At 36.8% G+C, this 27,941-nt stretch overlaps 5 protein-coding genes across 5 annotated transcripts in view; 3 read left to right on the forward strand and 2 right to left on the reverse strand.

Moving 5' to 3' along the window:
* Nucleotides 1-688: 688 nt before the first annotated feature.
* On the reverse strand, nucleotides 689-1,234 carry LOC137579368 (cytochrome b-c1 complex subunit 10-like). Its single transcript, XM_068293106.1, has 2 exons — nucleotides 1,123-1,234; nucleotides 689-1,061 (listed from the first exon to the last, which is right to left on the reverse strand). The coding sequence occupies exons 1-2, from the start codon at nucleotides 1,200-1,202 to the stop codon at nucleotides 923-925; spliced, it is 219 nt and encodes a 72-aa protein (XP_068149207.1). The 5' UTR covers nucleotides 1,203-1,234; the 3' UTR covers nucleotides 689-922.
* Nucleotides 1,235-4,443: 3,209 nt separating this feature from the next.
* On the forward strand, nucleotides 4,444-13,815 carry Mipp1 (Multiple inositol polyphosphate phosphatase 1). The gene is made up of 5 exons (XM_068292484.1): nucleotides 4,444-4,613; nucleotides 11,836-12,113; nucleotides 12,187-12,423; nucleotides 12,481-12,722; nucleotides 12,790-13,815. The coding sequence occupies exons 2-5, from the start codon at nucleotides 11,847-11,849 to the stop codon at nucleotides 13,442-13,444; spliced, it is 1,401 nt and encodes a 466-aa protein (XP_068148585.1). The 5' UTR covers nucleotides 4,444-4,613; nucleotides 11,836-11,846; the 3' UTR covers nucleotides 13,445-13,815.
* LOC137578879 (cytochrome b-c1 complex subunit 10-like) lies at nucleotides 10,663-11,107 on the reverse strand. The gene is made up of 2 exons (XM_068292485.1): nucleotides 10,992-11,107; nucleotides 10,663-10,938 (listed from the first exon to the last, which is right to left on the reverse strand). The coding sequence occupies exons 1-2, from the start codon at nucleotides 11,069-11,071 to the stop codon at nucleotides 10,800-10,802; spliced, it is 219 nt and encodes a 72-aa protein (XP_068148586.1). The 5' UTR covers nucleotides 11,072-11,107; the 3' UTR covers nucleotides 10,663-10,799.
* Nucleotides 13,816-13,974: 159 nt separating the features above from the next.
* Nucleotides 13,975-27,941, forward strand: part of LOC137579395 (uncharacterized) — a 66,330-nt gene continuing 52,363 nt past the window's right edge. The window contains 4 exon segments of the mRNA XM_068293139.1: nucleotides 13,975-14,295; nucleotides 14,378-14,555; nucleotides 14,620-14,717; nucleotides 14,793-14,875. The gene's annotated coding sequence lies outside the window, so the exon portion shown is untranslated.
* On the forward strand, nucleotides 14,507-27,283 carry LOC137579199 (fibrous sheath CABYR-binding protein). Its single transcript, XM_068292904.1, has 3 exons — nucleotides 14,507-14,555; nucleotides 14,793-14,875; nucleotides 26,561-27,283. The coding sequence occupies exons 1-3, from the start codon at nucleotides 14,507-14,509 to the stop codon at nucleotides 27,281-27,283; spliced, it is 855 nt and encodes a 284-aa protein (XP_068149005.1).

Genomic DNA, 27,941 nt, shown 5'->3' on the forward strand with positions numbered 1-27,941 from the left:
CATATGTCGGGCGGCCTGCTTTTATAGCAAAACCGGGCCCAAGCGTAGAAGTTTCAAGAATGTTCTAGACTATTCGAGAATCCAGGGCTGCAGTTAATTCCTGTTAGTGTTGTTAAACTCATAACTTGTCAGGGCTTATGTTGAAAATTAACAAGTATTTTTATATGTTTGCAAAAATTAATATGCTTAAAATGTAGTTTTGTTGATCAAATGAACAACAAATGAGTTAATAAATTATTTAACATTATAACATTATTTTTTCATAGTTGGCGCCAATTTGTGATAATGCAAAAGAGTGACTGTTAAATTTGACATTTACCTATGTTAAAGTTAACATAAGCGATTTGGCGGTAATGTTCGACTCAGACCTTAGCACTAGTTGGAGTTCGACCCAGACTTTTCTAATACCATCAGTGTTGCCATTTTGGCTTATTTTAAGCTAGATCTGGATTATTTAAAAATGAAATAGCTTGGAAAGTGGTAAAATGCTTATATCTTGAAATCTAGCTTATGGTGACTCTAAATTTCTGGCAACACTGAATACCATGCACCCATAAGGTGAATCAATTTATGGGCTTAATTTCACATGTAAGCTCAATTTATAATTTTAATCATTAATGGAGTTAAACCTAAACATTCTACTAAGGAACATTATGTTAGAAATAATTTTGGTTTACCAATTAGGCGATTGAGTTTTGCCTTATGAGGTCCTTTTGCTTGCGTTTATTTACATTGTACAAACGATTGCAAAAACCTTGCAAGGTTTAGTTGGTAATACTATGTATCTTTACTTATTAATGATTTGTTTCAATAGTGTGGAAAACGTTAGGAATGGAATCGTGATTTTGTGGTGGTCCGCAGCTGTTCTTCCCTCCTAGTCTTTGATTCTCCAACAGATGTCACCATATTGAGGAGTTTGAGTTTACTTCTTGGATGCCTCTGCATCGGGTTTGGGATATTTGGTATTATAGATGGGTATCCACTCGGTGATTACCTTCCACTCGGTGTAGTAGACGAGCGTGAGTAGACCGGCCAATCCGAAATAAGCCACGGACGGGGCACTGTAATGGAAGGACTTTTACATACATATATGAAATACTTCTCCGAAAGGTGGACACTTACAAGGACTTGACCAACTGCGTCTGACCCTTAGATGGCCGATGTTGGCAGTATAGATACAAAAACATGTCTTTGATGCCCATTTTTCAGATGATTTGATTAGACGAAGTATCGTAAAGTAATGACAAGTAAATGCTACGCCTGTCCCGATCAATGATGAGTGAAAGTAACCAATTAAAATGTAATCAGTTGATGAACTGATTACTAAACCATTGTTTGGCCCAATGAAAATGAAAAGGGGGCCTAAGGGTGTAGTGTTTCATGTTTTCATTGACGATTAATCAAACGTGGAGCGGAGGTTGGAGAAGGTTCTTTGCTGGATGGAGGAGGGAGAGGGAGAGGGGCTGTATCTCTATGCGGGTTGTGTTTTACGATGAGCTAAATTGAAACATTACGAATTTAATGATGGTCCTGACCATACACCGACCTAGTCTATGGATGGTTCGTCGGCGATGATGTTGATTTTGATGATGACGAAGGCCACGTGGAAAACTGCAGCAATTTGTCAGAAATGAAAATCATTAGCCTAATTTAAGTTCGGGTTCTATGTAAATGCGTGTGTAGAAACATTTCCTTTCACTCGATTTTCGTTGCCCCTCCCAGATTGTGTCTTGAAGTCACAACTTCTTGGCTTCCTTGGTTTTTGCCAGACACCATCAGAAGCAATTTAAATGCCACACCTTTTGTGTCTGTCGGTGTTCATCCACACACATATGACATTCCTAACCCACTGCTTACCCTTTTTAGGCTGTCCATTACGGACTTGGCGACAGTTCAAGGATATGCCAAAGGCTGGGCCTTCAACCAGCTATCCAAATTAAAGTTGAGAAATTTTCTTGTGTCAACATTGATAAGCAGTATCGAGTGATCCCAAGAGAGTGCATGTCTTTCAAAAAGTAAGAGCCATCAAGAAGCGCCAGCGACTGGAGAAGGTGAGCACACTTGAAGTGTTTGATAGCCTTTGGTTTGGCAAACAATAAAACATTTATAAACAATGAAAACAAATTACTATTATTTTTATTCATCTACATATGTATTTTCCGTTCACTTCATAATCAAAGAGTTGAGATGGTGAAAAAAAGAAAGCCTAAAAGTATGCAACGAATGTGAGCTTTGATTGTTTCTGTGTGGGAAAAGTCTCCGTCGGGGGTTTTGCTGTATATTTATAATAAAAGTCTGATCAATTCTATAAACATAAAAGTAAAGTTTGTTATCTCTAGATAACAAATTTTTGTTCTTTGGTTAATCTAGAATATTTAGGTGCGCCCAATTTTTCGAATGCGATAGTAACGTCTGTTAAACTGTTAAGTTAACATAATCATTAGAGATGGGCGCCGGCCTCTTGTTTAAAGCACTTTATGACCTGAACACGAATTTGAAATTAAAGGAAAAGAAGTGGATCGTGCTTGCAAATTTTTTGAACTATTAATTTCTTTCCAAAACTTTAAGCCATTCTTCTCGTGCCTCGTGACTCGATTTGAATGCTGATGCTGTCGATGTGCAGCACGAATCCCAAAGGTATGAATGTGCACATCTCTAGCTGGTTGATAAATTTCAAACCAAGGGCGGCAGATACATATATCTAAACACAGTTAGTTAGTTATTAAAGTTCTATTAATATTAATTTTACAACAATTTATGTCTGCATCACAGTTTATCCTTAACATCACTTTCTTGGTTTCAAAGAGTCGGAATTTTTCGAATATGTGTATACCCAAGTGGGCAGTCTATAAATTTTCCAGTCAATTTTAAGACAGATTGTTGCCATTACTTAAGTGACTTATCTTATCCCAAGAAAGACGTCATAACTGACGTACAGGTTAAGTTCTTTACGAAAAAATATAACAAATTGTTATTAAATTAATGCGAAAAGAAAACACTCGACTGAAGTCGGTTGAAATATGATAAAGATTAAGTACTTTCAATGTCCAATATTTATCTAATCTCCTTGGTCAGTCAAGGATCACAAAACATTTATAGATGCATCGATTGAAATGTGTCATTTTCTCTCTAAATTAGATTAGAATTTCTGACTTTCGAAGATTTCGCAAAAATATTTATTAAGACTTGTTGTTGATTTGAAGTTCATCGTGAACCCAGATCGTAGCAACTATTTATTACTTTTTGAATCAAAACTCATTTGTTATTACCATCATCTTCCAGTTGTAATGAACTTAGAGCAAACTTGAACGTCTGTCATATATGTAAGTAAACACATAAGTGAACGAGTATAAGTAGAAATACTTAAAAGAGGCCCCTGCCTTGCAACTAGCTCATTGTTTGTCTTATCATTATAGTTAATGACTTTAGTTTATACGAATATATGTATAAAAGTATATGTATATACATCTGTATAAACTCATGACATTTGCATGCCTATGTTAAACTGAACAACAAGACAATGATAGACTATTGTGGGTTATGGATCAGTGATGAAAACCAAAGAATATTGAATTGACATTTCGAATCGGTGGTAAATTTTGGAAGTTCTGATGTTAAAGGAATCCTTCAAATTAGTTTTGTGTTGTGGGAAACATCATAAGTATAAATTGAATCCATTATAAGACTAATAATAAACTCAATCAATTAAATAACTTAGTTGGAAAAACATAAAGATTATCGCTTGCCTTTTCTTCCTTTATCTTATTGAATCTTTGTTTAAAAATCTACAGAAAACTAGTTTTAACAAACTACATTCTACCAATTCAAAATGAGGATGAACTTGGCCCCCCTAAAGTATGCAATAATCTGAACAACGAATACTTTTCCAGCGTATTGCATATTTTAAGGAGCGAAGTTGCTCTCATCTCGCAACTCCAGACCCACATATGCTAGTATTATGCATCAAAGAGAGATCAAGGGTTTAAATTTTCCCATGCTAAGCAGTGTCAAGGTGCATTTTCATAACTCTTGTCGATTAGTGTACAATTTGAGTCAATTCCAGTGATTGTCATTGCATGATGTTTCAAGTGGTTCTCTTTTAACATATATGTATATAGTTCAGTTTGATATAGTTTAAGGGCGTGTCTTTTGCCCTCAACGATTCTTAAGTATGCAGATGACCTGAACTGCGGTCAGTTTTAGTTTTTGGCCACCTGCCCCCGTAGCTAGTTCCCACGCAATTTGTTAGACAACTCGGCACACACACACACACACACAACCTATTATCTCTTTGTTCATCTCTAGTGACAACATAGAGAAAGAGAGAGACACAGAGAGAGACAAGCCAGAGATACAGAGAGTAACAGCTAGCCAAAGAGAGAAAAAGACGCTAAATTTTACTGTTCGGCTAGCTGTCAATTTCAGTTTCATTTCAAACGTCAGAGCCAGCGGTTCGGTTGGCCAACAGAATCGTTTCGAACCGTTTCACAATACACAAACCAAAACCGAAACGGTTGACAAAATTCAAAATAAGAAATATTATTACAAAATTCCAAAACGTTTATTTGCATTTTTTTTTGTTGGTTTGTTTATAAATTAAAGAGCAATAAAAGGTGTGTGTGTGTGTGTGTTTGTGTTTTTAAGTGACATTTATTTGAAATTCGCTCTACGAAATTCAATTTCTATATCAATTTCTTATTTCAACATACACATATAGATATATATAAATATACATCGTTAATTGTCAAGTCTCTCAAATTTGTTGTTGCTTAGAAATAGACAATTTGTATTTGTTTATTTATAAACTATTGCTGTCATGCCAAACAAAAAAAAAGAAAGACAAAAAAAAAAACAGAAACAGGTTTTCCTCTTGACTTTAATAATCAAATCTAATAATTGTTATATAACAAAAAGCGGGATGGGAAATGAATAATTATAATATACATAATCCCCAGCTCGGATCAGATTGAGAAACACCTGAAAATCGGTTTTGATGAGCTCAACACAAAATGTTGATTCTAATATCTTTCTTTCTTTCGACCATTTCTTTTTGGGGGTCTCATTTTGCATATGAATGAAACCGAAAAACAAACACGAACGGCAAAACACACAAAACAAAGCAACATAAAATTGCTGAAATTTAAGTTACAAGTTACATTAATCAAGTGGGAATATTTTTTCATGTTTTTGTTCTCCAATTTCGTGGGATTATTTCTTTTAGCTGGCACGAATATCGTTTCTTTGTGAGAGACAAACTCTTGATTCAAGTTCAGGGCACTAAAGAAGATTCTTTATACCATGCACTCAAATGGTCGGAATGGTATACTAAAGGCTTTAAAAAGTATGTGAGAATCAGAAGGACCCTCTTAAGGATATATATTTTTCATCAGCAGTAACAGTCGAGTTAATCTACTCGTGTTGATCTGTACCAACACCTAGATCTCGGGGACTATGAAAGCTAGAGCCACCAAATTTGTTATAAAGACTTGCATAGCTCATACGCTGATCAAGTTTATTTTAAATGCATGCCACGCCCCCCTCCGCCCCCGCCATTAACGACTTTCCCAAAAATTATGATAGCTAGAGATATCAAATTTATGATGTGGGCTTAATTAGCTTCGATTTTTCTTGTTTGAAATTTGCGCCACGCCCAGTTTTGCCGCCTGTATTTCATTCAGAGCATGGTATACCAAAGTCGATGGGATGACTTGTCTTTTATCATGTTTTTGTTAAACTGTTTAACTAAAAAAATGTTGGTAAACAAAAAATAACAAGTGCCAATTTGTTTTTATTATCATTCGCTTTCTCTTCTTCTTCGGGACATAGACGCAGCAGTTAAAGGGTGATAGATAGACTCAACTATTTCTTCGAAAATAGAATTTGCGCTAAAAATTATGGCTAGGTTTCATGTTCGGTCTTTGGACTTTCCCTCCAGCCATCCAGCCCTCAGGTACTCCCTTGACTCTTACCTGCTTACCTCCTCTCATACACCTCTCCGGCCTTTCTGCACAACTTCACAGACCATTTGCAATCAGTTAAATGAGTTCTTTTCTCTTGCTTGCGTTTAGTGGCAACTAACAATTAAAATAATTAAGCTAAAGACAAATTATTCTAATGCTTGGGGCAATTAAAAAATGCTTTTAAATGGTTCCTGCTCTTTTTTTTTCATAAGACACCCAAGATAAGGTAAATTACGTAAACAAATGCCTCAGACTCCTTCGCGCAGGGACAATTCCTTAACAGATTTTCAGATTTATTACTTTTGACCCGGGCACGCGACACAAACCGGCAGGGCAGTTAACTTTAGCTTAATTAAACACACGCATAATGTCATAAAAAACAAACAGACAAAACGAAATATTAAATGGCCAAGTGTGTATGTGTTATGTAGTGAGTAAGGAAGTAGATCCTGACCACATGTCAACGCCTACAACTTGCACTAGACGGTATCCCCCTTCTTAGAGGGCAAAACCAAATGTCAGTCAGTGTCCTTTTGGTTGTCCTGCGAGTAGGAGGTGATTCTCATCAAGTAAGTCCTCTAGATCTATCCTTGCACTTGGACTTTCAATAACTATTTAGAGTATAGAAATGTCGTTTTGAGTTTATTATTTCTTTGAATTGTTGACACTTGAGTATTTGTTGTTGCTGCTTGTAGTTTGTTGTTACCTCAACTACCATTCAGCTTATAGCCAACAAAGAAAAAGTACTATGTGGGCCAACTGCTAGTCTTTGCTTTACCTGAAAATGAAAATAAACCGGTTTTCCTTTTGGTTTTTCTTTTTAAGTTATTTTTTGGTAGTTGTTTTTTTGTGTTTGACTTTATTATTATTATTTTTTGTGTGTGTGTTTTTCCTTCCCCCTTCTTTTATTTATTCGCCTTGGTGCGATCATTTTCATTTTTGGTATGGAAAAATTTCATTAGAGAATTTTTGAAATATTTTTCCTTAAGAAATTTCCGCAGACGTTTCAAATAAATTTTCATTCTGTGTGCTCTCTTCTTCTTGTTGTTGTTGTTGCAAATTTGTCAAACTGTTTTTAAATAGTTTTTGATTTGATGCCAAAATGCTTTTTGGCCATTTTCTTCACTTAACCTTAACTTTCTCACTCTTCTTCTGACACTTTTTTTCGCCACTGTCAAAGTCAACAAAAAGAAAAAAAAGTAGAAATTTCAGTTTCCTTTTCTTCTCTAACAATGAGTTGAATTCCTTTAGCACCCAATAAATTGTCAAAGGGGGGAGGGGAAGAGGGAAGAGAGCAATATCTCTATCTCTTCTGTGTCTCTGAATTTGGTTATGGGTTTTCTCTGATTGGGACTGGGACTGGGGCTGGTCTGTTTTGTCTTGTCTTGTACCCTTGGGGTCAAGCATAGGCGGCATAATTTTAAATATTTTATACATTCTTAACACACAACAGATCCAACACCAACACACTTACACACTCACACACACATCACACACCATCGAAATATTTTGTAATGTGTAAGGTCGCCTTGGGGGCCCATCTATCTCTTCTTCTTGTGGTCTACCCAAGTGATAAATTAGACATTTAATGCTCAGGCAGACTCTGATCATGGGTTTTTTTTGGCATACCCTATATATATTCCTCGGGGTGTATTCAAATAAAGAGTACAGTAAGTGTAGATAGTTTCCCCCAATGACAAGTTGAGTTTCCCGACCCTTCAAGTGATTATCTTTGTCTCGTCAAGGGCTTAAAATTAATCACTGACTCAAATACAGGGTATTCTCATAGTCGTCAATCTATTGTTTTTTCCATCAGATGGGCGGGGTGAAAGACTGGCGGGGTGAAAGATCGTAAAAGTGTTTTGGTATTCTTCTAATTAAACATTCCCAAAAGCAACTCGGTTAGTGCTTAAAGGGTTTTCGGGACTGAAGGTCTGGCATATTAACTACTCTTGTGTCTAGACATAACTTTAATTTATCTACATAATATACAAATCGAATCGAAATACATATATGTATGTGTATGTACATATGTATGTTCCGGTAGTTATATTTTTTATATGGCAATGTTTTTTTGTTTGTTGTGTTTTTGCTGACGTGTTTGGCATTCAAGTGAATTGCGCTCGAGAGGCATCGAGCATGGGGCTCGATGAGGGCATCATCATTATGATAATTGGGCAATCTTTTGGGTGCTTACGGTTGGGTTTAGTCTCTCTGTTCTGTGTAATATCTCCCTGTTTGCCATTCGTTTTCTCATTTTCCTTTCAATTTGCATAGATCTGCTAATTAATATGCATTGCCATAAAGTAATTTTCAATAAACATTAAACAGGCTTTGGTTTCTATACTACACAATTTCACAGGCAGCTGTCAAAAAGGGACCTAAAACGATATAGTGCTAAGAAAACACATTAAATTAACACTGGAATCCAACTTGAAATGGGCGAAAAACGAATCTAACAATGTAGAGTCTTCTCTGCAAAAAGATAGAAATTTAGTTTTTGATTTGTTCACAGAACTTAGAATCAAACAGAACCTTTTCTTCCCACAAACAAGATCAGAATTCGTTATGACCATTTTGATCAGAAAGAGTATTTGAAATGCCAAACTGAGAAGAGACGCTTTCAAATAGTTTTCCAAACAAACAGATTTGAAAAGTGTCAAAAATGCTTTTAAAAATGCTTTTTGATCTGCTTGCCAATAGAATACATATAGAGATTAATGACAGCGATTTCAAAACAATTTGTTATACGCTACCTTTTAATGGCAGCAACAATAACTAAATGGGAAATGTTTTAAAAACCTTGCATGCTATTTTAATTATCATTTGTTAGCAATTACTTTCAATATACATACATATATGTATTGAGATATGTACTTAAACATTTCTCCAGCATTGCATAATATGGGAATATAGCTCAATAGGTTCAAGAGTTCACTGATCTTTGGTCTAAAATATGATCAAACAATGGCAATCTGGTTTTCACTCTGCGGGTCTTCCCATTTTCCTGGTTACGAGGGGCCGCACATAGAAATGAATATTTGGATAGATGCGATTTTTATCTGCCAATGACTTTTAGTTGTTGGTTCCAAGCAAAAGTGCCAACAAAAAACGCCAACAATAAATTATAAAACTGTTTGCCATATGTCAAAATTTTGATACTCTTAGATTTTGGAATTCAAAACTGATTATCCAAAGGCGATGGGGAAACGATAACTGAGACTAGATGTTAAATTGGCTGAATCTGAATGGCTTAAAGGTATCCAAAATAATGGCAAATTGGTTGAGTAAACTTGGTATACCCTTTCGCATAGGGTGATTGCAAAATCTGTCTATAATTTATGGCCATGCTCTGAAAAACGTCAGAAATTCTTTGAAACAAGATGAGTAGAAGAAAAAAAATATTGAGAAACTTAAACTAGCACGAGGCGAAATGAATTTTTTTTTTTTTTTTTGTGGGGGGCCAGGAAAGAGGTATGGAAAATCTGCACTAAATTACCCAAATGTCACGTACGTTAATCTAAACATAAATATGAAACTTAAATATAAATCCAAAATGTTAATAACTAAATTCTGGGATGAGCTCATAAACGGCGAGAGGAGGATCGCATCGGATCGGATTGGATTGAGTGGAATCGAAATTGGAATTTTAATTTCGCATTTTGAGAAAACAAAGCGGCGAATAAAAAAATTGAGAATGAGCAATGAAAATGGAAAAACAAAGGCATAGCATTCAATTGATGATTAGGTGGGGCTATAAGCCAACGAGCGGGGGACAGTGGGGGGACTGTGGGGGCACTGTGTGCGGGGGCGTTAAGTGGGGGTTAGATGTGAATTTACATTGCCAATTACAAAGTCATAGAATGACGACTCGGCCAATTATTTGCACTTGAAAAAAAAGAAATAGAAAATCAAGAATACAGAGACAGACGGAAAGACTCAGAGAGCAGACAAAACGATTTCTTAATGGAAGTGGACGAAAGAATGAAACTGAGGCAAGCTAGAAGATGCGTAAGATACGGTTTTCTTTATATGAATTTCATTTTGGCCTTGGTGAGCCAACGAACAAAAAAAGTGGGCATAAAAATAAATTCAAAACAAAATTTCTCAAGCCTAATTGCAGCTGTTGAAGAGGGGCAGACGATGACGTCACTGGGGCAACTTATCTTCTTGTGGTTCTATAATCTGTAACAGGTTGCCCAATTGCAATTGCCGCATCCAGTGGCGGATCAGCAAGGCATTGGGGTTAACTTCTATAGATAGTTTGGAGCAATTGCGTGATGTTTTGTGGCCCAAGTGAACTAAAGTAGTCAGTAATCTTGTTGTATCTAATCACTGTGTTTAGTAAGGCCTTCTATATAATCGTTCGTTCTGACATTGCAATTACAATGTCGAATTTACAGTCAGTCCGGGACGGACCTGAATGTTGTAAACAGTTTTTCTCCTGTTCTGTTTCTTTTCGTTTACTTCCGAAGGGGTCGGTGAGGGGAGTGAGGCAGAAGGTCTAAGTTTCTAAATTCTATTTTTTGGGGTGTTTCTCTTTTTTCGTTATGTTTGTTGTTTTACGTTTTCTTGGGTCTGTTTTGACTGGCAGGCGGCATTTATTTACTTTGGCCAACATGTTTCACCAAAATGCATTTACAACAAAGAGAAAAAGAAAAAAACAATCAATAAATAACCAAAAGCAACAATTTGTTTAAGTATTTTTATGGTTTTCTGTGTATTGAGAATATTGGAAATGCCATTGTGGTTTTTCAGTATGTTCTTTTCTTGGATTTCAACTTCATTTCCAGAGTCTTTGATTCTCCAACAGATGTCACCATATTGAGGAGTTTGAGTTTACTTCTTGGATGCCTCTGCATCGGGTTTGGGATACTTGGTATTATAGATGGGTATCCACTCGGTGATTACCTTCCACTCGGTGTAGTAGACGAGCGTGAGTAGACCGGCCAATCCGAAATAAGCCACGGACGGGGCACTGTAATGGAAGGACAATTATATGAAATACTTCTCCGAAAGGTGGACACTTACAAGGACTTGACCAACTGCGTCTGACCCTTAGATGGCCGATGTTGGCAGTATAGATACAAAAACATGTCTTTGATGCCCATTTTTCAGATGATTTGATTAGACGAAGTATCGTAAAGTAATGACAAGTAAATGCTACGCCTGTCCCGATCAATGATGAGTGAAAGTAACCAATTAAAATGTAATCAGTTGATGAACTGATTACTAAACCATTGTTTGGCCCAATGAAAATGAAAAGGGGGCCTAAGGGTGTAGTGTTTCATGTTTTCATTGACGATTAATCAAACGTGGAGCGGAGGTTGGAGAAGGTTCTTTGCTGGATGGTGGAGGGAGAGGGAGAGGGGCTGTATCTCTATGCGGGTTGTGTTTTACGATGAGCTAAATTGAAACATTACGAATTTAATGATGGTCCTGACCATACACCGACCTAGTCTATGGATGGTTCGTCGGCGATGATGTTGATTTTGATGATGACGAAGGCCACGTGGAAAACTGCAGCAATTTGTCAGAAATGAAAATCATTAGCCTAATTTAAGTTCGGGTTCTATGTAAATGCGTGTGTAGAAACATTTCCTTTCACTCGATTTTCGTTGCCCCTCCCAGATTGTGTCTTGAAGTCACAACTTCTTGGCTTCCTTGGGTTTTGCCAGACACCATCAGAAGCAATTTAAATGCCACACCTTTTGTGTCTGTCGGTGTTCATCCACACACATATGACATTCCTAGCCCACTGCTTACCCTTTTAGGCTGTCCATTAAGGACTTGGCGACAGTTCAAGGATATGCCAAAGGCTGGGCTTTCACTTATCAATCCGAATTAAAGTTGAGAAATTTCCTTGCTATTGCAGTTTCTATAAAGATGCGTTTGCTGCTCCTTCTGATCCCTTTGCTGGCCGTGTTGGCCACGGTCTCTGGCCAGGATGACTATTGTTTTGGCAAGGATTCAGATCGCACACAGACCCGTCAATTCTCATCGAAAACAGCCTATCAGATTGTCAAGGGCACCAACATTGATAAGCAGTATCAAGTGCCGGGCTGTGAGCCAAAGAAAATGTGGATTTTCCACAGACATGGCACACGATTGTCCAAAGCGTCTGACATCAAGAAATCCACCCGACTGGAGGAGGTAAGTCCCAAAATATTCCTCTGATTATTTGCAGCCTTTCTTACAATTGTTTTGTGTTGATCTTCTCCTTCAGCTCCGGGATGCAATTGTGAAAAATTATCGCGTTTTGCGCCAGAAACCAGATGAGAATCCTTTGTGTTCGGAGGACTTGATAGCCATACAAATGTGGAAATGGAACAGCAGCATTACTCCCGATATGGAAGAGCATTTGACTAGTCAGGGCTACGATGATTTGCGTGGCACAGCAAAGTTATATCAACGTTATTATCCATCCGTGTTGCCCAAGCCATTCAATGACACATATTATCAGGTAGGAAAAGATATTGCTGTAAAATTTTCAAGTATAAACGTTTCGTTTTGATTGCAGTTCCGTCACACGGATACCCAACGCACAACGGAGAGCTTCAAGGCGTTTGCCGAAGGACTTTTTGGCGCAAATAATGGAGCTCATCCTGTGGATATACCCGATAGGGATTTGTTCTTGCGTCCCTATGACTATTGTACGGCATTCAAGGAGGTTAACTATAAGGGCGAAGGTTCGGAATATTATAAATATAAACAATCCGCCTTGTGGAACAATACCATGGCTGACATCTCCAGACGTTTGGGGTAGGTTAATGGCAGTTTCTTCTCGAGTTTGCGTGCTAAAGTTGAATGTTTCCCCCTTTGTTACTAGATTCCTATACACACTCGAGGAGGAAGATATCAAACTGATGTTCGATATGTGTCGCTATGAGCAGGCCTGGCAAGTGGATCGCACTAGTGTCTGGTGTGGAGCTTTTCTGCCCGAAGAGGTGACAGTTTTCGAGTACGCTGAGGATCTAAAGTATTACTATGGCTCGGGCTATGGCTCTGAAGAGAGTTCGCGTCTCAATTGTCGTGTCGCTCAGGATTTGCTGACCCATTTGAATAACCCCGTATCGCCTCATGTTGTGGCCTATTTCGGCCATTCGACGGGTCTGCAGACACTTCTCACTGCCCTGGGCATCAATAAGGATGACATTGCTCTGCGGGCCGATAACTATAATAGCTTAACAAATCGTCGTTGGAAGTCCAGCATTATAGATCCATTTGCTGCCAACTTTGTGGCCGTCAAATATGAGTGTCCGGCGGCTCTCGAAAAAGAGAAAGTAGTATTCTTCCTTAATCAGGATGCTGTGCAATTGGATTGGTGCAATGTTGGCCTCTGCAATTGGGCAGATGTCCAGGAGAAGTATAAACATATAGCCGATGCCAATTGTGATGAATATTACTGCCGCTCGGGCAGTCAAACGCTGATTGTTCAGTCCTTAACTCTTGTGCTAGCTGCCATTGTCTACTTAATGCATTAGCCAGTCTAAAGTGGCTTAGTTTAGTTATCGATCTTAATTCTTTTTTTTTTATATTGTGTCTTTTTTAATGTACAAAGTTCGTACCAAAATGAATGGCTAATGAACAAAGGCGGCTTGCTGCATGTCGGAGCACAAGTATTTTTCGATATACAAACATACATTTTGTTAATTTTTAATAATAATGACCAGCACCTACCTTTTTCTCACTTTTTTAACAACAAAAACAACAACAACATAAAAAAAATACAACATATTTTCTTAACTTAAAAGCCAGCAACGAAACGGTTAAACAGTCAGCAACAACAAAGTATAGCTTTATTGAAACTAAATCTAAATCAAAAACATATTTAATAAATAATTCAAAAAAGTAACGTTTCATGTTTCACTTGGCAGACGAAAAATGTATCCATTCAATTTGATTTGTTTATGCCATATATGTATGTATGTATATATATTATAAATATTTAAATTTATTTAAATTTAAAAAAATAACAGAATAACGATCGAGTTGCCACTGCGTGCTTTTAGAGTAGCCACTCCGTGCTTTTAGTGTTGGAAAATTCACACAAGCCAGTATTTTATATGGTTAAAATACAGGTTTTTAGTAAAGTGTTGCATAACAACAAGGGCGACCGCAGCTGTTGCCTGGGTGGCAACGCGATCGGTGGCCGCCGCTTGTTTTACAGCTAAGCTTAAATTAATTTGTATTAATAAAATTTTGTGCAGCCAATTAGAGTTTATAGATTGTTCTGGTAATTTTTTGAAATCAATTATGTGAAATTGAAACAATTAATAGAAATGGCGGCCATAAGACGATAAGTGCAACAAAACAATTGTCTAGATATCAACAGGTCAGTTACATCAATCCAATGGAAAACTCACATACACACATACATATGCAATTTTACAAAAGTATTTCTGACAATTATAAAGTTTTCAGATTGAAGTGGCCAAAGGGACTTAAGGAGGACTTAAAAACCTAAGATCGACAGTAAATAAACATTTGTCAAAGAATATGCGGGAAAGGAGACTCCTACAGGCAAGACGTTCTGCCGAGTCAAGATGGCGGCAACAGCTTCACTTGGTGTCTTGTATCGTCTGGTCCTCAATGGTATTTAGCTGTTTTACTTTTAAAATTGTGTCTTCAATGTATTTTCTTTCTAACTTTCTTTCAGGACTGTCATAATTTCAAAGAAATTTGTGTGAAACATCTAATAGATTAGTCAGACAGTTATACAATAATTGGAAACCAACGAAACGGTAATAAATTAAAGTATGTAAAATCACAGGTAAAGCATTTTAAAGCAAGGTTATATTCTAAACTAATACCAATAATTTTCCATTTCAGAACTACGTGTAAATATTACCAATGGCAAATCAAATTCTAACATTTTGTTGAAGGCTAAACTGAGAAGAATTGATGTTTTAGGGGTAAGCTAATAAAAGCTACTACAATTTATTGAGGACTAGTTTGCTGCGACTAAACTATTAAAACCAAATCTATATTGTATTTTCAAATTCAAATTTAAATTTCTCTCTGTTTAACAGTCCCTTACAAAATTCCCGCCGTGTTTAAGTGAACGAAAAAGCTTTCTACAGCTTTCTGCCTTTCCATATCTAACGTAAAGCTCTCGACTTGAAAATATTTGAATTTTCGTTATGTTTAACGTTCGCGGGCAATGTTTCAATTTTTGTTCAATTTCAATTTGTTTCAATTTCTTCTTTAACTACTACTGCTACTTGTTGAAGTGCTGCAGTAGTCAATTTGTTTTCGTTCAACTAATGAGATTAGATTTCCAATGTATGTACATATGAGTGCAATTAGGAACAATACTTTGATTTACATCTTTGAAAACTAATTGATCTACAATTTTAAGTTCAAAATTCTATTCTAGTATTGTTGCTTGACAATTTTATGAAGTTAGTTCTCAGTTTTGGAGACAAAAACTATGTCTAACAGTCAATCTTTGTTGGTCCTTTATTTGAAGGTCTCAAATTATGTTAGTTCTGTGGAAAAAAAGCAAATATTTCATTCTGCCTTAGGATAAGGTAAGGCCATATGCCAGTCGAAACAAATTCCATAACTAAGCCTTCTCACCAGCCTCTTACCAACTCATAGCCTTAGAATAATTTGAAATTAATTACTATCACATGAAGAGGGGGCCTCAGGGCTCTGTTTCTAACACTTTGCATAGAGAAGAGTCGGTTTGTTATACTTCCAATACATTTTTTCCCTTTTTTTTTTGCTCTGCTTCTGGTTGGCACTTTAAAATCCTCTCGCATGACAAATCCTTTGCGGCGTGAAATTTTTGCCAGAGGCATATACTGTTTTTTTTTCTGTCATCCTCTATGACCCATTTTTTTTGTTTTGCTGTTGTTGGGCAAGCTTTTTGCAAGAATCCAGAATTCAGGACCAGGAGCAGTAACCAAAAAGAGTGTGAGATAAAGACAGTGTGAGAGGGAGAGAGGAGAGGAGTGTAGCAGTCGGCTGGTAGATATGCTATGCAGTGTCACGTGTTTCCTGTTAAATGCTCTAATGATGGGTATTAGGCCAGACTAAGTGCCACTCATAAGTGCCGCCGCACACGCACCTGACTCTCATCTTTGACTCCAATGAGTACTCTGGGCTCCTGTGACGCCTGTGACTTTTGGCTTTGCCTTTGCCTTCACCTTTGACATCGAAATTTACGCAATATGCGTTTTTTATTTCCACTCCACTTCACTCTACCACCCCTCTTCGACCACTAACCACCTCCTTCATCCAGTCAGTTCTTCTTCTTAAAGAGCGTTGTCAAGGTAGACACTAACAAAGGTTGGGTCTGGTCCATGGGACAAAAATTTTCATGCTTTTTAGTTACTTTGCTATGTGCCAGGGCAGAGCTGTGTACGTGGCCCAAAACCAAAAAAAATCTCTCCTACCAATTTTCTTCATAGTTTTCATTAGCAAATATGACAAAACAAAAGTTGTATATGTGTACGTGCTGTGTGGGTGTGTGTGTGTGTGTGAGAGGAAATTGTGTGTGTGGATAGACTGGGAACCCTTGTTATGCCTTAAAACGTTATCCTAGATAAGTGTTGTCTACTTTTGTGGAATGAATTTAAAATAATTTTGGCGAAATTTTTAAGTAGCTAAAAGTTATAGCAATTTTTTAGCTAAATTTCATACACTTAAAGAAATCATAAGTTCTTAGCTAAGAAAATATGAACTTAGAATCGTTCAGAAATCCAAACCTATTTGTTTTCTGAAAAGCGATTTTCGTTTGGCATTGTAGTATTTGATTTGTGCTAGTGTATGTATATGAGATTCATATAGCAACTTTTTGGTTTCTCTCTAAGGAGGGGTTTAGTTTAACGTTAAAGTTAATGGTCGCTCATTTGTGCGGGTTTTGGAGCTATGAATAAGCAATTTCTTGACCCTTTACGCCAACTGCAAATGAAAGTTTTACGTTTGCCTCTAAATATGGCCTCGGGATGGTTGGTTGGTTGGTTTGGTTTCGTTTCGTTTTGGTTGCTTTTCGCCTGGTCAAATGGCAAAGGCAACAGGCAACACAGGCTCTGTGTGAACTTGTTTTTCCTCCAATCCTCTTCAAGTCCCGACTTTCTTCTAGCCAGCACGTGCTGTTAGGTAAACTGAGCCTTTTTTTTGCTGCTTCTATCTGTGTGTGAGTGTGTGTGTGTGTGTGTGTATGCGTAACCTAACTCTCCTGAAGCTTTTGAAGTGCGGCCAGGTAATTGGTTAATTATTAGGCTGCCAAACACTAGAGTCTCTTGTTGGTTTGAAACTTCTTTGCTTGCGGCTATGAATTTTCAACAAAAATTTCGTTTTTCTTGTTTTTTTCTACGGGACCTACTGACATTATGAGAACTCAGATTACATAAATGGTCAACGTCAACTAGTTATGTAGCAGCTTCTGGCACTAATTGGAGATATATGCACCTTGGATTTTTACAGGTAAAATAATTTCCAAGAATATGTAACAATATTTTCCCTGTTGTGTGCCAAAGGCGTAGTTCACAAGGGGTCAGTTTATCATAGGTTGATATAAAGGTGTGCTGTAAATATTTATTAGTCTTGTGAATCATGTTGAATGTCATCAAGTTCTCTAATAAAATATTTGATAAGAGAAGCTAGAAGAATGCAACTTAGATAGAATTGGTTCGACTTAATAGTAATTTTGATTCTCTTCATTAGAAATTGGGCCAAGAATCTGAATGTCCCGTCTCGTTTGCATACTTTCAGGCTGCCTTTGTAAAAAATTAACTTTCGATTTGAAATAGCCACCCAAAAGTAAACTACGAAGATTCCTCTCCTTTTAGACAGACAAGAAGACCTTGTTGTGTTTCTTCCTAGCATATAGACTGTGATTAACTCTCAAGTGGTGCCAAGAAAAACAATATTATTAACTCGACAATATTTGGAAAACAGGAGCATGTAGAATTAAATGAAAACGAGTGTGAAACAATGTGTATAAATGAATATTGCTTAAATGTGCATAGAACTCCCTTTGTTGCAGACAGTCCTTGCCATAAGCAAGTGTACAAGAAGACCTCTGCACATAAAAAGATCGCTTAGTCGTTATACTTTTGGTAGATAGTGTACATGTGAATTCGAAACTTGAAAACAGTTGCTTTGGCAATATTTTTCCACTTTTAACAATAGAAAGTTAGAAAATGTGTGTGCCGAGTGAATGAATTGGATACCATTTGGCAGAGAACATTTTCCCACCTCACTGTACCTCTTCCCATCCCAACCAAATCCCTGCTCTCTTTCTCTAGGATATCTCCGCTCCTGTTTTTGCAGTTTTATGCATTGTAATACTTTCTCTCACAAAGTTTTTTCCATTTTTCACCTGCACACACACACACACACACATTCGCATTGGAATTGTCCCCTGCTGTCCTCATACGGATGTCTGCATCAACATTTTTGTCTTAACTGGCAAAATTAATAGACTGACCACACAAAATGTTGTAATTTGAGTTTTCTTGGATTTATTAGGCCTTTGGAAATTGTGAGTAAAATTGCCAACAATGCACTAACACTCTCTGTGCCCCTCTCACACTCATCAGATTTTGCTTAGATAGATATGTGTACCCTGCAGTTGGGGTGGTAAAGGATATATTGCTTAACACATGGCCCAAACTTAGTTAGGCACACGATGATTCCAGGAATAAGAGGCATACATACATACGTGATGAAAGGTCTCTTTCAGCTTCAATTTTGGCTTCCGCTTTTTACAGGGATTCGTGTATAAAAATAAACTGACCCCAGAGGCTAGTAAGGATTTTTTCTTTCACATTCGATTGGAATTTCTTTTGCCCTTCATAAATTTCATTGGTAAGGCCGTGACTGAATGTGCCTGAGAATCAAATCAAAATCAATTGTAAGGTATCCCTGAAGTCGGCCTATTGGGAAGTCAAGTACGCATATTCTTCTTGGTGTTGTTGTTGTTGCTGTTTTTTTCTTCTTCTCCCATTTTAATTAAGTTAAAATGTTTGCATTTCACTGCAAAAACAAACAAAAGTAAAAATGTGTCAAAGTTGCTGTTGTTGCTACTTTTGCCCCTGAATTTGTTTTATTCATATTTTGTATTCGTGATTGTTTGTGGCATTTTGTTGTTGTTGTTGTTGTTACTCTCTTTTGTTAGTATTAAAACCCTCTCGTTTATAAACAGATTGCAAAGAGAGAGAGAGAGAGAGAGAGAGAGAGAGAGCTAGAGCGAGAGCGAGAAAGAAATAAATATATATCCATATATAATCTGCTGTATTAACTGGCTGATTTATTATTATTTAATAATGATTACATGGAAACAAATATGCATACATATTCATACATAAATTCATATATTATTTTATTCAAAGTAAACAAAAACACAAAAAAAATGAAAGAAATTTTATATTTTGTGGTAAATTGTTGTCAAATTACGAGAAAGTATTTCTGTTACGTGTCACCTTTGGAGTGCACGAGGAGAATGCAAATTTCCCAATCCACTCCACAATAATGAACAAATGATTGGAATTTTTATTTCATTTCAAATAGATTTAATTATTTTAACATGACACACAAAACCAAAAACGAAAGACAAACAAATGCCATAATTGTGGTTAAAATGTTTCAAATATATAAAATATAGAGCATACTTGATAAATTGTACCTTTTTCGTTGGTTTAATACTGATACACCGCTCCGCGTTAAAATATAAATCGTTTGATTTTTCATTGTTTATGCTAGCCTTGGCATTATAACATGATAACCGAAACATAACATAGTTTTATGTGCAGTTCCTTTCGATTATTGCCAGTGGCCAAAAAATGTTCAATTTTTGTGGAGTCCTAACGCAATTTAACGACAAAGATATTTTTCGTCGAGTTGGCTGTACAGGCATGAAATGGAATCGATTGACTGCAAATTTTCCTATTAAAACAACCCAAAAGGCCATGAGGCAACAGAAAAAAAACGAGCTGATGTTGCAATTTCTCTTTTTTTTTCTTTTCGAGGCAATTTCCTGTGCAAAAGAGTGGCCAGCAGTGGCTGATATGGGGATATAAAACAGGGGGATAGAGGCAATTTGCCCCTTAATGTATGCAATCTATAGAAACTACAAAGAACTTTTGGTTCTGTTTGCCATAGAAGATCACTGCTAATTGAAGAAGTGTTTTTTTTTATGAACGATAGAAGACATAAACTTAGTCTAACAAAACGATTACAATACGTTTATGGCTTTGTGCTTCCTAAATTCCAAAGGCAACCCCCTCCCAGGAAAGGAAAGAACAATAAAAAATTGTGTTTTTTTTTTGTTGGGGGGAATTTTGAACTCTGGTTGGCATTAAATTATGAATTCATTTTAATTTTCGTACTGTCTAATGTCATTTTTAGCGCTCAATTAGGTAGAAACCCCAAGCAACAGGACGCATATAAAGCCCTCGACACGCCCCCTGTAGCGGGCATTAAACTTCTCGACACTTGACACAGACGGCGGGAAAGTATTTTGCGTTTATTTTACGTACTTAATTTTTTGCCTTCTTTGTTTTTTGTTTTGTCTCTTTTCGGTTAAATTTTTATCGCTTAAAACACAAAGCTTGTATGAAGAACACAAAAACTCAAGTGCCAGGACATCAAAAAATACAAAAAAAAAAAAAAAAAAAAAACCAACAACCAAAATCGCAGTAAAAAAAGCTAACAGGAATGGGGATAAAGAACGAGAGGATAAATATTACGCATACGCCACATGTAGTGGAATTTCCAGCGATTTACGAGCTTCCCTTTTGTTTCTTCTTCTCTCTGTTATGTTACATATAAGGCCCTGCAGTCATTTTTTTGCTCTTATTAAACGCTTGCAATGTATCGCATAGCATGTGTAAGTGTATGTGTGAGTGTGTGTGTGTGTGTGAGCGTACTTTCATACATATAATGTCTCTGTCAAATTGCGTGTCTGTCTGTGGGTGTGTGTGTGTGTGTGTCTGTGTGTAATGCAGAAATTAAATTTATAAATATGCATAATTTTAAAATAACATGCCAGAGACAGGCTGTCAAGCTAAAGCACATCTCATTGAAAGAGAGGGAAAGAAAGAGCAAAGGACACACACACACACACAGAGAGAAAGAGAGAAATCAAAAATCCCTTACTTTACAATTTCAATAAGTTTTTAATGTGAACTTGACATGGGTAACCATGAAAGATTTTCGAAATGAAGCACCAAAAGTTATTTTTCAAAAGTAACCCATAAATATTTTATGCGGGAAATAATATTTAATCTTACTTCTTTGCTAGTAAATTCTAAAACCTTTTGCGTTTGGGTTTAGTTGTGAAATCGTTGGTCATTATTGACAATAGAAATATAGCCTAACAATTCAAATTAACTTCATGACACAATTTACACCTGATGCACGCCTTTAATGATTACATTCCCTGGTCTTGTTGTTGTTTAACAAACACTGATTGATCAAAAACACTTTGATTAGAAAATGTTTGAGTTTACCCTCGTGTATCAACATCATCATCTTGACTCGTATGTTTTTTTTTGTGACTGTGAAACAGTTTTCAAAGTTGATATTGACAAATTTCGTTCAATTTATTTTGGCAGTCAAAAGCTTATACACACACACAGACACACAGACAAACACATGTGTACACATGTTATAGTGTCCTTATTTTTTTTTTGACGTTCCTGTTGCTGCTGTTACTTCTTTTTCATGTTGTTGTTTGTAATGTCCTTCCTGGGGCTACTCCCATCATCATTGGATGATGATGATGATTGCTGGCCTTATTGTTTTGATTTTGCCCTCAACTTTGACAATTTAATATGCAATCAAGCGGGCTGTCATCATCAGGATATACATATGTATATATATTAATGGCGTATCCTTGTCTTATACTCGTATCCATAACCATATCCTTTAACTTTTCCCCCTTTCAATTGTTACTCATGTTCCGCTTTGAGATTCATTTTTAATTGCTCAACTTTTTGATTCGACTATTAAAAAGTATTCTTCACACAATTGATTTTCACACATACATACATACGTACATATGTGAGTATAGGTGTGCGTGTGTGTACAGATATGTGTTAAAAAACCTGAAAAAGCTGAAGAAAATGGACAACTCTCTGGTCCATTATCTCCGTGGGCAGCCAAACCAAAGTAATTTAACTTGATTGAGCGAGCACTTAATGTTGTTCTCTTGAGTTGAATTAACACGCGCAAGTGCATTAATTAAGCCCTAAAGGCGCCTATAGCCATGGCAACGACTGTGAAAAGGATAAGGCATAAGGCACAAAACATAGCGTTAAGGGATAAGGTAAATGAATGAGGGGAAAGGGAGTGCGGAAGGAAAGAAGCCCAAGTCATATAATAAAAACATCTGCATGATTTTCATATCGACCAAAACGCACACACAAAAAAAAAAGGAGAAGAAGAAAAGGCTTGAGAGCAAGCAGGAGCAAGAGCAGTGAACATAAACCCTGCACTAATTGTTGGCCTTCCAAAGGACCATATAAAGTTACATTTTTATCAAGCGTAATTTAAGCTTTAACCATAAACAGAGCCACAAACGGACCAAGGTCCACCCTCCCAAGAGCAACCTTTGAATAAACTATCTTTTGGCAAAAAAAAAAAAAAAAGAAAAAGTAGCCATAAAAACCTGCAACCAACATAAGATATTCACGAGTTTTATCTCTCGTTTTTGTATTGATTTAACCAAAAAATTGGAATTCATAGCCGACCTTTTGGTTGAAATTTTTTGTTTTTTTTTTATTGATATATAATATTTTTTTCGTCGTTTGTGTGAATATTTGGTGTAGGTCAACGATTTGCACGTTTTCGATATGATTGATGAATGATTGCGACGGTTACAGAGTGAATTTGCAATTCGTATTGCCAAAAGTCTGCTTTTCACTTTGATTATTAACAAATGGAAAAAATGATCATGTTGGGCGAAGGTTTTTAATGCAATAGTTAGTACATCGTTAGTATAGGCCTTTAATCTAACAAATCTCATTTAATATAGATATAACAAATCAACTTCTTCATAATGTTCATTTATTGGCCACCCTGGGCTTATCAAAATACTTTGCTTGATTTTAGCTTTCTTCTTGCCAATTGGTATTATCTGTGGGCTCATTTAACTCGCAGCCCCTAAAATGTACACACTAGCACTTGCTACCCACACACACACACACACACACACACACACACACACACACAAGCTCATTAATTTTTCAATAGCTCTGACAGCCTAAAGAGCAACTTGAGGTCAGGTAATCTAACCAAAACTGGCATCATCATTATTAAGAACGATGATGTAGCGGTGGCTTAATTACCAGCCTCCAGCTATTTTGTGATTAACAACAACAGTTTTCTGGCTAAACGCCAGATGACTAAAGTTAAGTTCAAGTTAAGAAGCTTTATATTTAAGCCAAATCCACATCCTATTTGCTGGCTGTCAGTCCGACAATCAGATGAGGCCCCTCGCATGAATTTATAGTCCAATTAATTATAGCAACGACAACATTTGAAATGCAGAATGCTATATATTGAATGAGCGATGCTAAATGCATGTTGTGTCCTTGCAAATTTGTTTCACACACAGAAAACGAAAAGGATTATCGTGTCGAGATTTCCCTCCTCATTCGCTCTCTCCCCCCAATCTCTGGCTCTCTGTTCCTCTCTTGTGTCTTTCTTTCTCCCTTACTGTGAGCGAAAGTAATTTCAGTTCCGTAAATAGCTTGTGTAAATCGATATCCCCTCTTGCAACCTTTTTGATACTCTTGCAAATGGATACATTCAACTTGGCTATAACTTGGGGTAAGGAATATTGCTATATATAGATAAGTATAGCCCTGTCTAAATTAAGCTAAGTTCCCGTCTTTATCGTAGACTATAAGGCCCCAGAACCTTGAGGGAATGTGCACTGTTTAGAGTATAGAAACTTCGTTTGGTTTTGTTTAGGGTTTCATCTCGAGCTCTGTCATTTTTTCCTATTTAAAATATGTATGTATATGTATATGTATATGTATATACATAAATATTTTAACTTAATAAATGCAGTTGTTTGGCGACCCCAAGTCTGTTGTTGCCTTCTATTCGCCTTAGACCCAATATTTGCATAAACTAAACTGAGTAAAAACACTTTACTAACTAGGCAGATCGACGACATGTTGATACCCTATATGGGCTAGCAGTACGAACAGCTAGATACTTACTTTAAGTGGCTTCGTTTGTTCTTAAATGAAATGTCCCTCAGTTGTGTATACCTTGATAGTATATAAACTGTAGGGTATCACAAAATGGGAGTAACGAACTCAGCTAAGAATCTGTCTTGCTTTTTCTGGCCGTGTGCCCTTTATTTTCGCTCCTGTTCTTTTTTCCTTGCCCTTGCCAACCAAGTTGCCAACGTTAAGCAAACACGAGAATTTTCAACATTCTCTAGAAGACCCGCGGGCGCAGTTCTTGAAAAAGGAAAAGAGTTGAGCTTAGTTTCGTTTTTGTTGTTCTTGTTGTACTCAGGTGAACTTTTGTCGGCTTTAAAGGCTAATGGCTGCTAAGCTAGGGTCGATAAAGGGCTTTAAGCTTTATTGATAATCAAAACAAAAAAAAAAAAAAAAAAAATAACAAAAATATTCTCAAAGCGCTGTAAACTAGTAAAACTTGTAAATAAAATGGCAAATGAAATCACAAGTCAAAGTCAATGAGGCTCGTACAAATTTATAGCTTAACATATTCAAGATGTGTGTGTACTATAAATTACAATCCCCTGGACTGTAAACCGCATCCCTCTCCATGCAACACACACACACACACACGTAGACGCATAAAATATTACACATGAGTGGCTTTTAGGCAAACAAATAGAAAAAAAACCCAACATGAGAATCATTTCATTCCATCTGCCACTTTAAAAACGTCAAGAAGATAAAAAAGAAGAATATTCAGCAACAAGTCGCAAGTCAAAAAAAGAAGCAACAAAAAAATGACTACTTTCTTTTTAGCACAAGTGTGCGTGTGTGTGTGTGTGTACACCTATTTCATGCCGGAGACTTTTCAGGCAACAAATTTTGAAGATGACACAAAAAGCGGAAATTGTTGCCGCCTTTTAGGCACGCGGCAGGCAAAATGCAAAAGACATCGCCCATGATTTATTTGTATTTGTATTTCAGCCTTCTTCGTGTTTATTAGATTAGGCAAGAGGGTGAAGAATTTTTTAGGTCCCCCGTCAGAATTTAATCAAATATACATATACATTATAACCTATAAAACCCATAAACTTGTTTAATTTTAAACGAAAACTCTTAGAAGGTGAAATTTTAAAGGCTAACGATAAATTGCACAAGTGAAATGTAACTAAATCTCTTGCATTTCGTTTGAATAACACATTCGTGGGTTATTTACATTTCACATGCCGATGATGATTATGGAATTTCTCGATTTGAATGCCAATAATTTGATCCCACCTTCCCAGTCCTGGAATTGAACATAATTATTATTGCAAAACGTTACCAAAATTCGTTATTCATTATGCCTGCGTTTGTTTTTGTTTAACTCACTTTGAATTTCTGTTTGAGGTTTACAAATTCCGTTTAAGCTCCCCCTTTAGTTTACCTCTAATTGGAGGCGGCTTAGCGAGTGATTTGTTTCATGTACACGGCCAAATCCCTTCCTGTTTTGTTGTCGGCAATTTTGTGTTTTATAAACTATGCATTAAATTGTTGCCAACCATCAAAAATCTAACAAAATGCACATGTCATATTATAAGTTGATGATTAAATAATGTATTTTTGCATGGCAAATAAATGTCAACAAAACTATTTTTTCTCTTTCATACATATTACATTACGAATTGGTCAGAATTGGTCAGAAAAAGAGAATACATAAAGAATGGGGGAAAAACGGAGAGAGAGAGAAAAGGGGAGAGAAGACGAAAACAAAACCTGAAACTGAACTTTAGAGTTTAATTGAAGAGTCTCTTCAATACAATTTTGGCCTATGGACAATTGTACTTCCTCATCACTTGAATCTGACGGTTAAATTAACACCTTAACAAAATATATATGTATCTATATTTATATATCTAGAGTTATAGTAAGAAAGGTCAACAGTTTTGGAGAGCGGGGGCTTCCACTTGACATTGCCCATGAATTCGAAATCGAAGCAAAGCAAAATGTGGAAGACTTCAACCAAAGTGTCCACTTCAAAAAATAAGAAGCCGAGGTTTGGTTTTTGAGCCTCAATTTTAACGAAGTTTCAATACTCTTGGTTTTAGTTTTGTTTTAAAACTAAATTAAAATAAAATTGCTTTGTTTAATTTGAAATATTCATGATATAACATTTACATTTGATAGCAAAAGTTATCTAACATTGTTGTCTGTCTCAAAGGAGGTGCATGATATGTTCACCTTGTTTTCAAAATGAATGTACTCTTGTTTGTAGAGTATACGAGACATATTTCCAAATTTTACTATAAAATCTGTTGTATCATTTGGTTAAATCATCAAACAACTTCAATCACTCGAAGCAAAATCAAGCAAAAAAAGCAAACATCTTTCAAAAATGGTAAGGACTAAAAGGAAAAAGGAATTAAAAGGAGCGTGTTATATAGTTTTTGCCTCTCTTTTGCGTAGAAAATCTTCTCTCTTGGCAGTGTTTTAACTCTCTCAGCAGTGGCCAGTTTGGCAGCAGCTAATCCCCGTTTTGCTCGTGATGTCTCCGAATTGGCAGACATTTCTGCTCCAGTTGACTACTTGCCACCTGTAACGGAATATTTGGCTCCCGCTGAGTTGGCTGATTCCACCGAGACTTCTCCCTTGGGTGATGATGGCTACGAATATCGTACTGTGCGTCGCCTCAAGCTACGTCACCGACGTGATGTCTCCCATTTGGCTGGCCCAGCACGGCAATATTTGCCACCTAGTAATCTCTATTTGCCGCCATTGCCAACTGTAGCTTCAACTGTAGCTCCAGCACCGGCTCCGGTCGATGATACCGAAGAAGTTATTTCGGCTGCTGAACCCAAGGTGAATCGTGAATATTTGCCACCATCGACCGAAGCGCCCGTGGAAGTGGAAACCGAGGCTGCTCCAGATGCCCCCACCGAAGTGCCTGAGGTTCATTCGGCTCAATTGCTTGACGATGGCTATCATTACAAGCAGCCAAATGAACAGCCCACCGAGTTGCGTGAGGCAGCACCTCGCGAGTATTTGCCACCTGTGGCAGCTGAAGATGATGTCCCTCCTGTAGAGGAGGAAGAGGTGGTCGTTGTGGAGGGTCCTTCGAATGGCGAGTCGGCCGTACTCACCAAGGATGGCTATCAATATCGTCGCGTTGTTAGACGTTTCAGATTTTAAATTTCTGATTTGATTTTCTTCAATTTTTCTTTCGTTTCGTTTCCGTTTTTTTTTTTTTTTTGTCAATTTGTTATATATATATATTATTTTTTTTTGCTTGAAATAAAGTTGTCTGCTCAAAATGTATTAAATTATAGTTTGTCTTTCCCAAAAAAGGAAATCATTATAATTTGTTACCATAAATATTTATAAAGTGAAAAAGTAACGACGCAAAAATCTAACAAAAATCGATAGCAATGCTAACATTTTTATTAGGATCCAGCACCCAGCTCCAGGTCCACACTTTTCGCCTACAGTCTGTGTCATATTTATAAGGTGACTGAGCTCAAGTGCCCTTGAATTTTCACTTTCAATTTTCCCCTCATGATTGCCTCTAGAAGCCTTTCTTAGAGGCACCGTATTTTAGCCATTCCAAAGCCTTACAAATATGTCTGGCATTGTTATATAAATCTTCTTGTTTCTCTTGTTTGGCCACTTCACCCTGGCCCCTGCTTCTCGTAAAGGTGTCTATGGGAGGCCTTTTGAATTTTTAAAATTCAATTTAAATTTATGTGGCACAGAAATTGCGTGTTAACCAAAAAACACACATACACACATGTAAGGGCCGAATCAACTGAACCAAATCGAAGTTCAACAATTAATGAGACATTGCAAACGA

Source organism: Drosophila tropicalis, unplaced genomic scaffold, assembly GCF_018151085.1.
Source record: "Drosophila tropicalis isolate 14030-0801.00 unplaced genomic scaffold, ASM1815108v1 contig_694, whole genome shotgun sequence".
Taxonomy (NCBI): Eukaryota; Metazoa; Arthropoda; class Insecta; order Diptera; family Drosophilidae; genus Drosophila; species Drosophila tropicalis.

Coding starts and splice junctions, on each gene's coding strand:
- LOC137579368 (XM_068293106.1), bottom strand. CDS start 1,202: ATGGGCATCAAAGACATGTTTTTGTATCTATACTGCCAACATCGGCCA. Junction 1,062..1,122: donor ACGCAGTTGGTCAAGTCCTT/GTAAGTGTCCAC, acceptor CTTCCATTACAG/TGCCCCGTCCGTGGCTTATT.
- LOC137578879 (XM_068292485.1), bottom strand. CDS start 11,071: ATGGGCATCAAAGACATGTTTTTGTATCTATACTGCCAACATCGGCCA. Junction 10,939..10,991: donor ACGCAGTTGGTCAAGTCCTT/GTAAGTGTCCAC, acceptor CTTCCATTACAG/TGCCCCGTCCGTGGCTTATT.
- Mipp1 (XM_068292484.1), top strand. CDS start 11,847: ATGCGTTTGCTGCTCCTTCTGATCCCTTTGCTGGCCGTGTTGGCCACG. Junction 12,114..12,186: donor AATCCACCCGACTGGAGGAG/GTAAGTCCCAAA, acceptor CTTCTCCTTCAG/CTCCGGGATGCAATTGTGAA. Junction 12,424..12,480: donor TCAATGACACATATTATCAG/GTAGGAAAAGAT, acceptor TTTTGATTGCAG/TTCCGTCACACGGATACCCA.
- LOC137579199 (XM_068292904.1), top strand. CDS start 14,507: ATGGCGGCAACAGCTTCACTTGGTGTCTTGTATCGTCTGGTCCTCAAT. Junction 14,556..14,792: donor GTATCGTCTGGTCCTCAATG/GTATTTAGCTGT, acceptor TTTCCATTTCAG/AACTACGTGTAAATATTACC. Junction 14,876..26,560: donor GAAGAATTGATGTTTTAGGG/GTAAGCTAATAA, acceptor TCTTTTGCGTAG/AAAATCTTCTCTCTTGGCAG.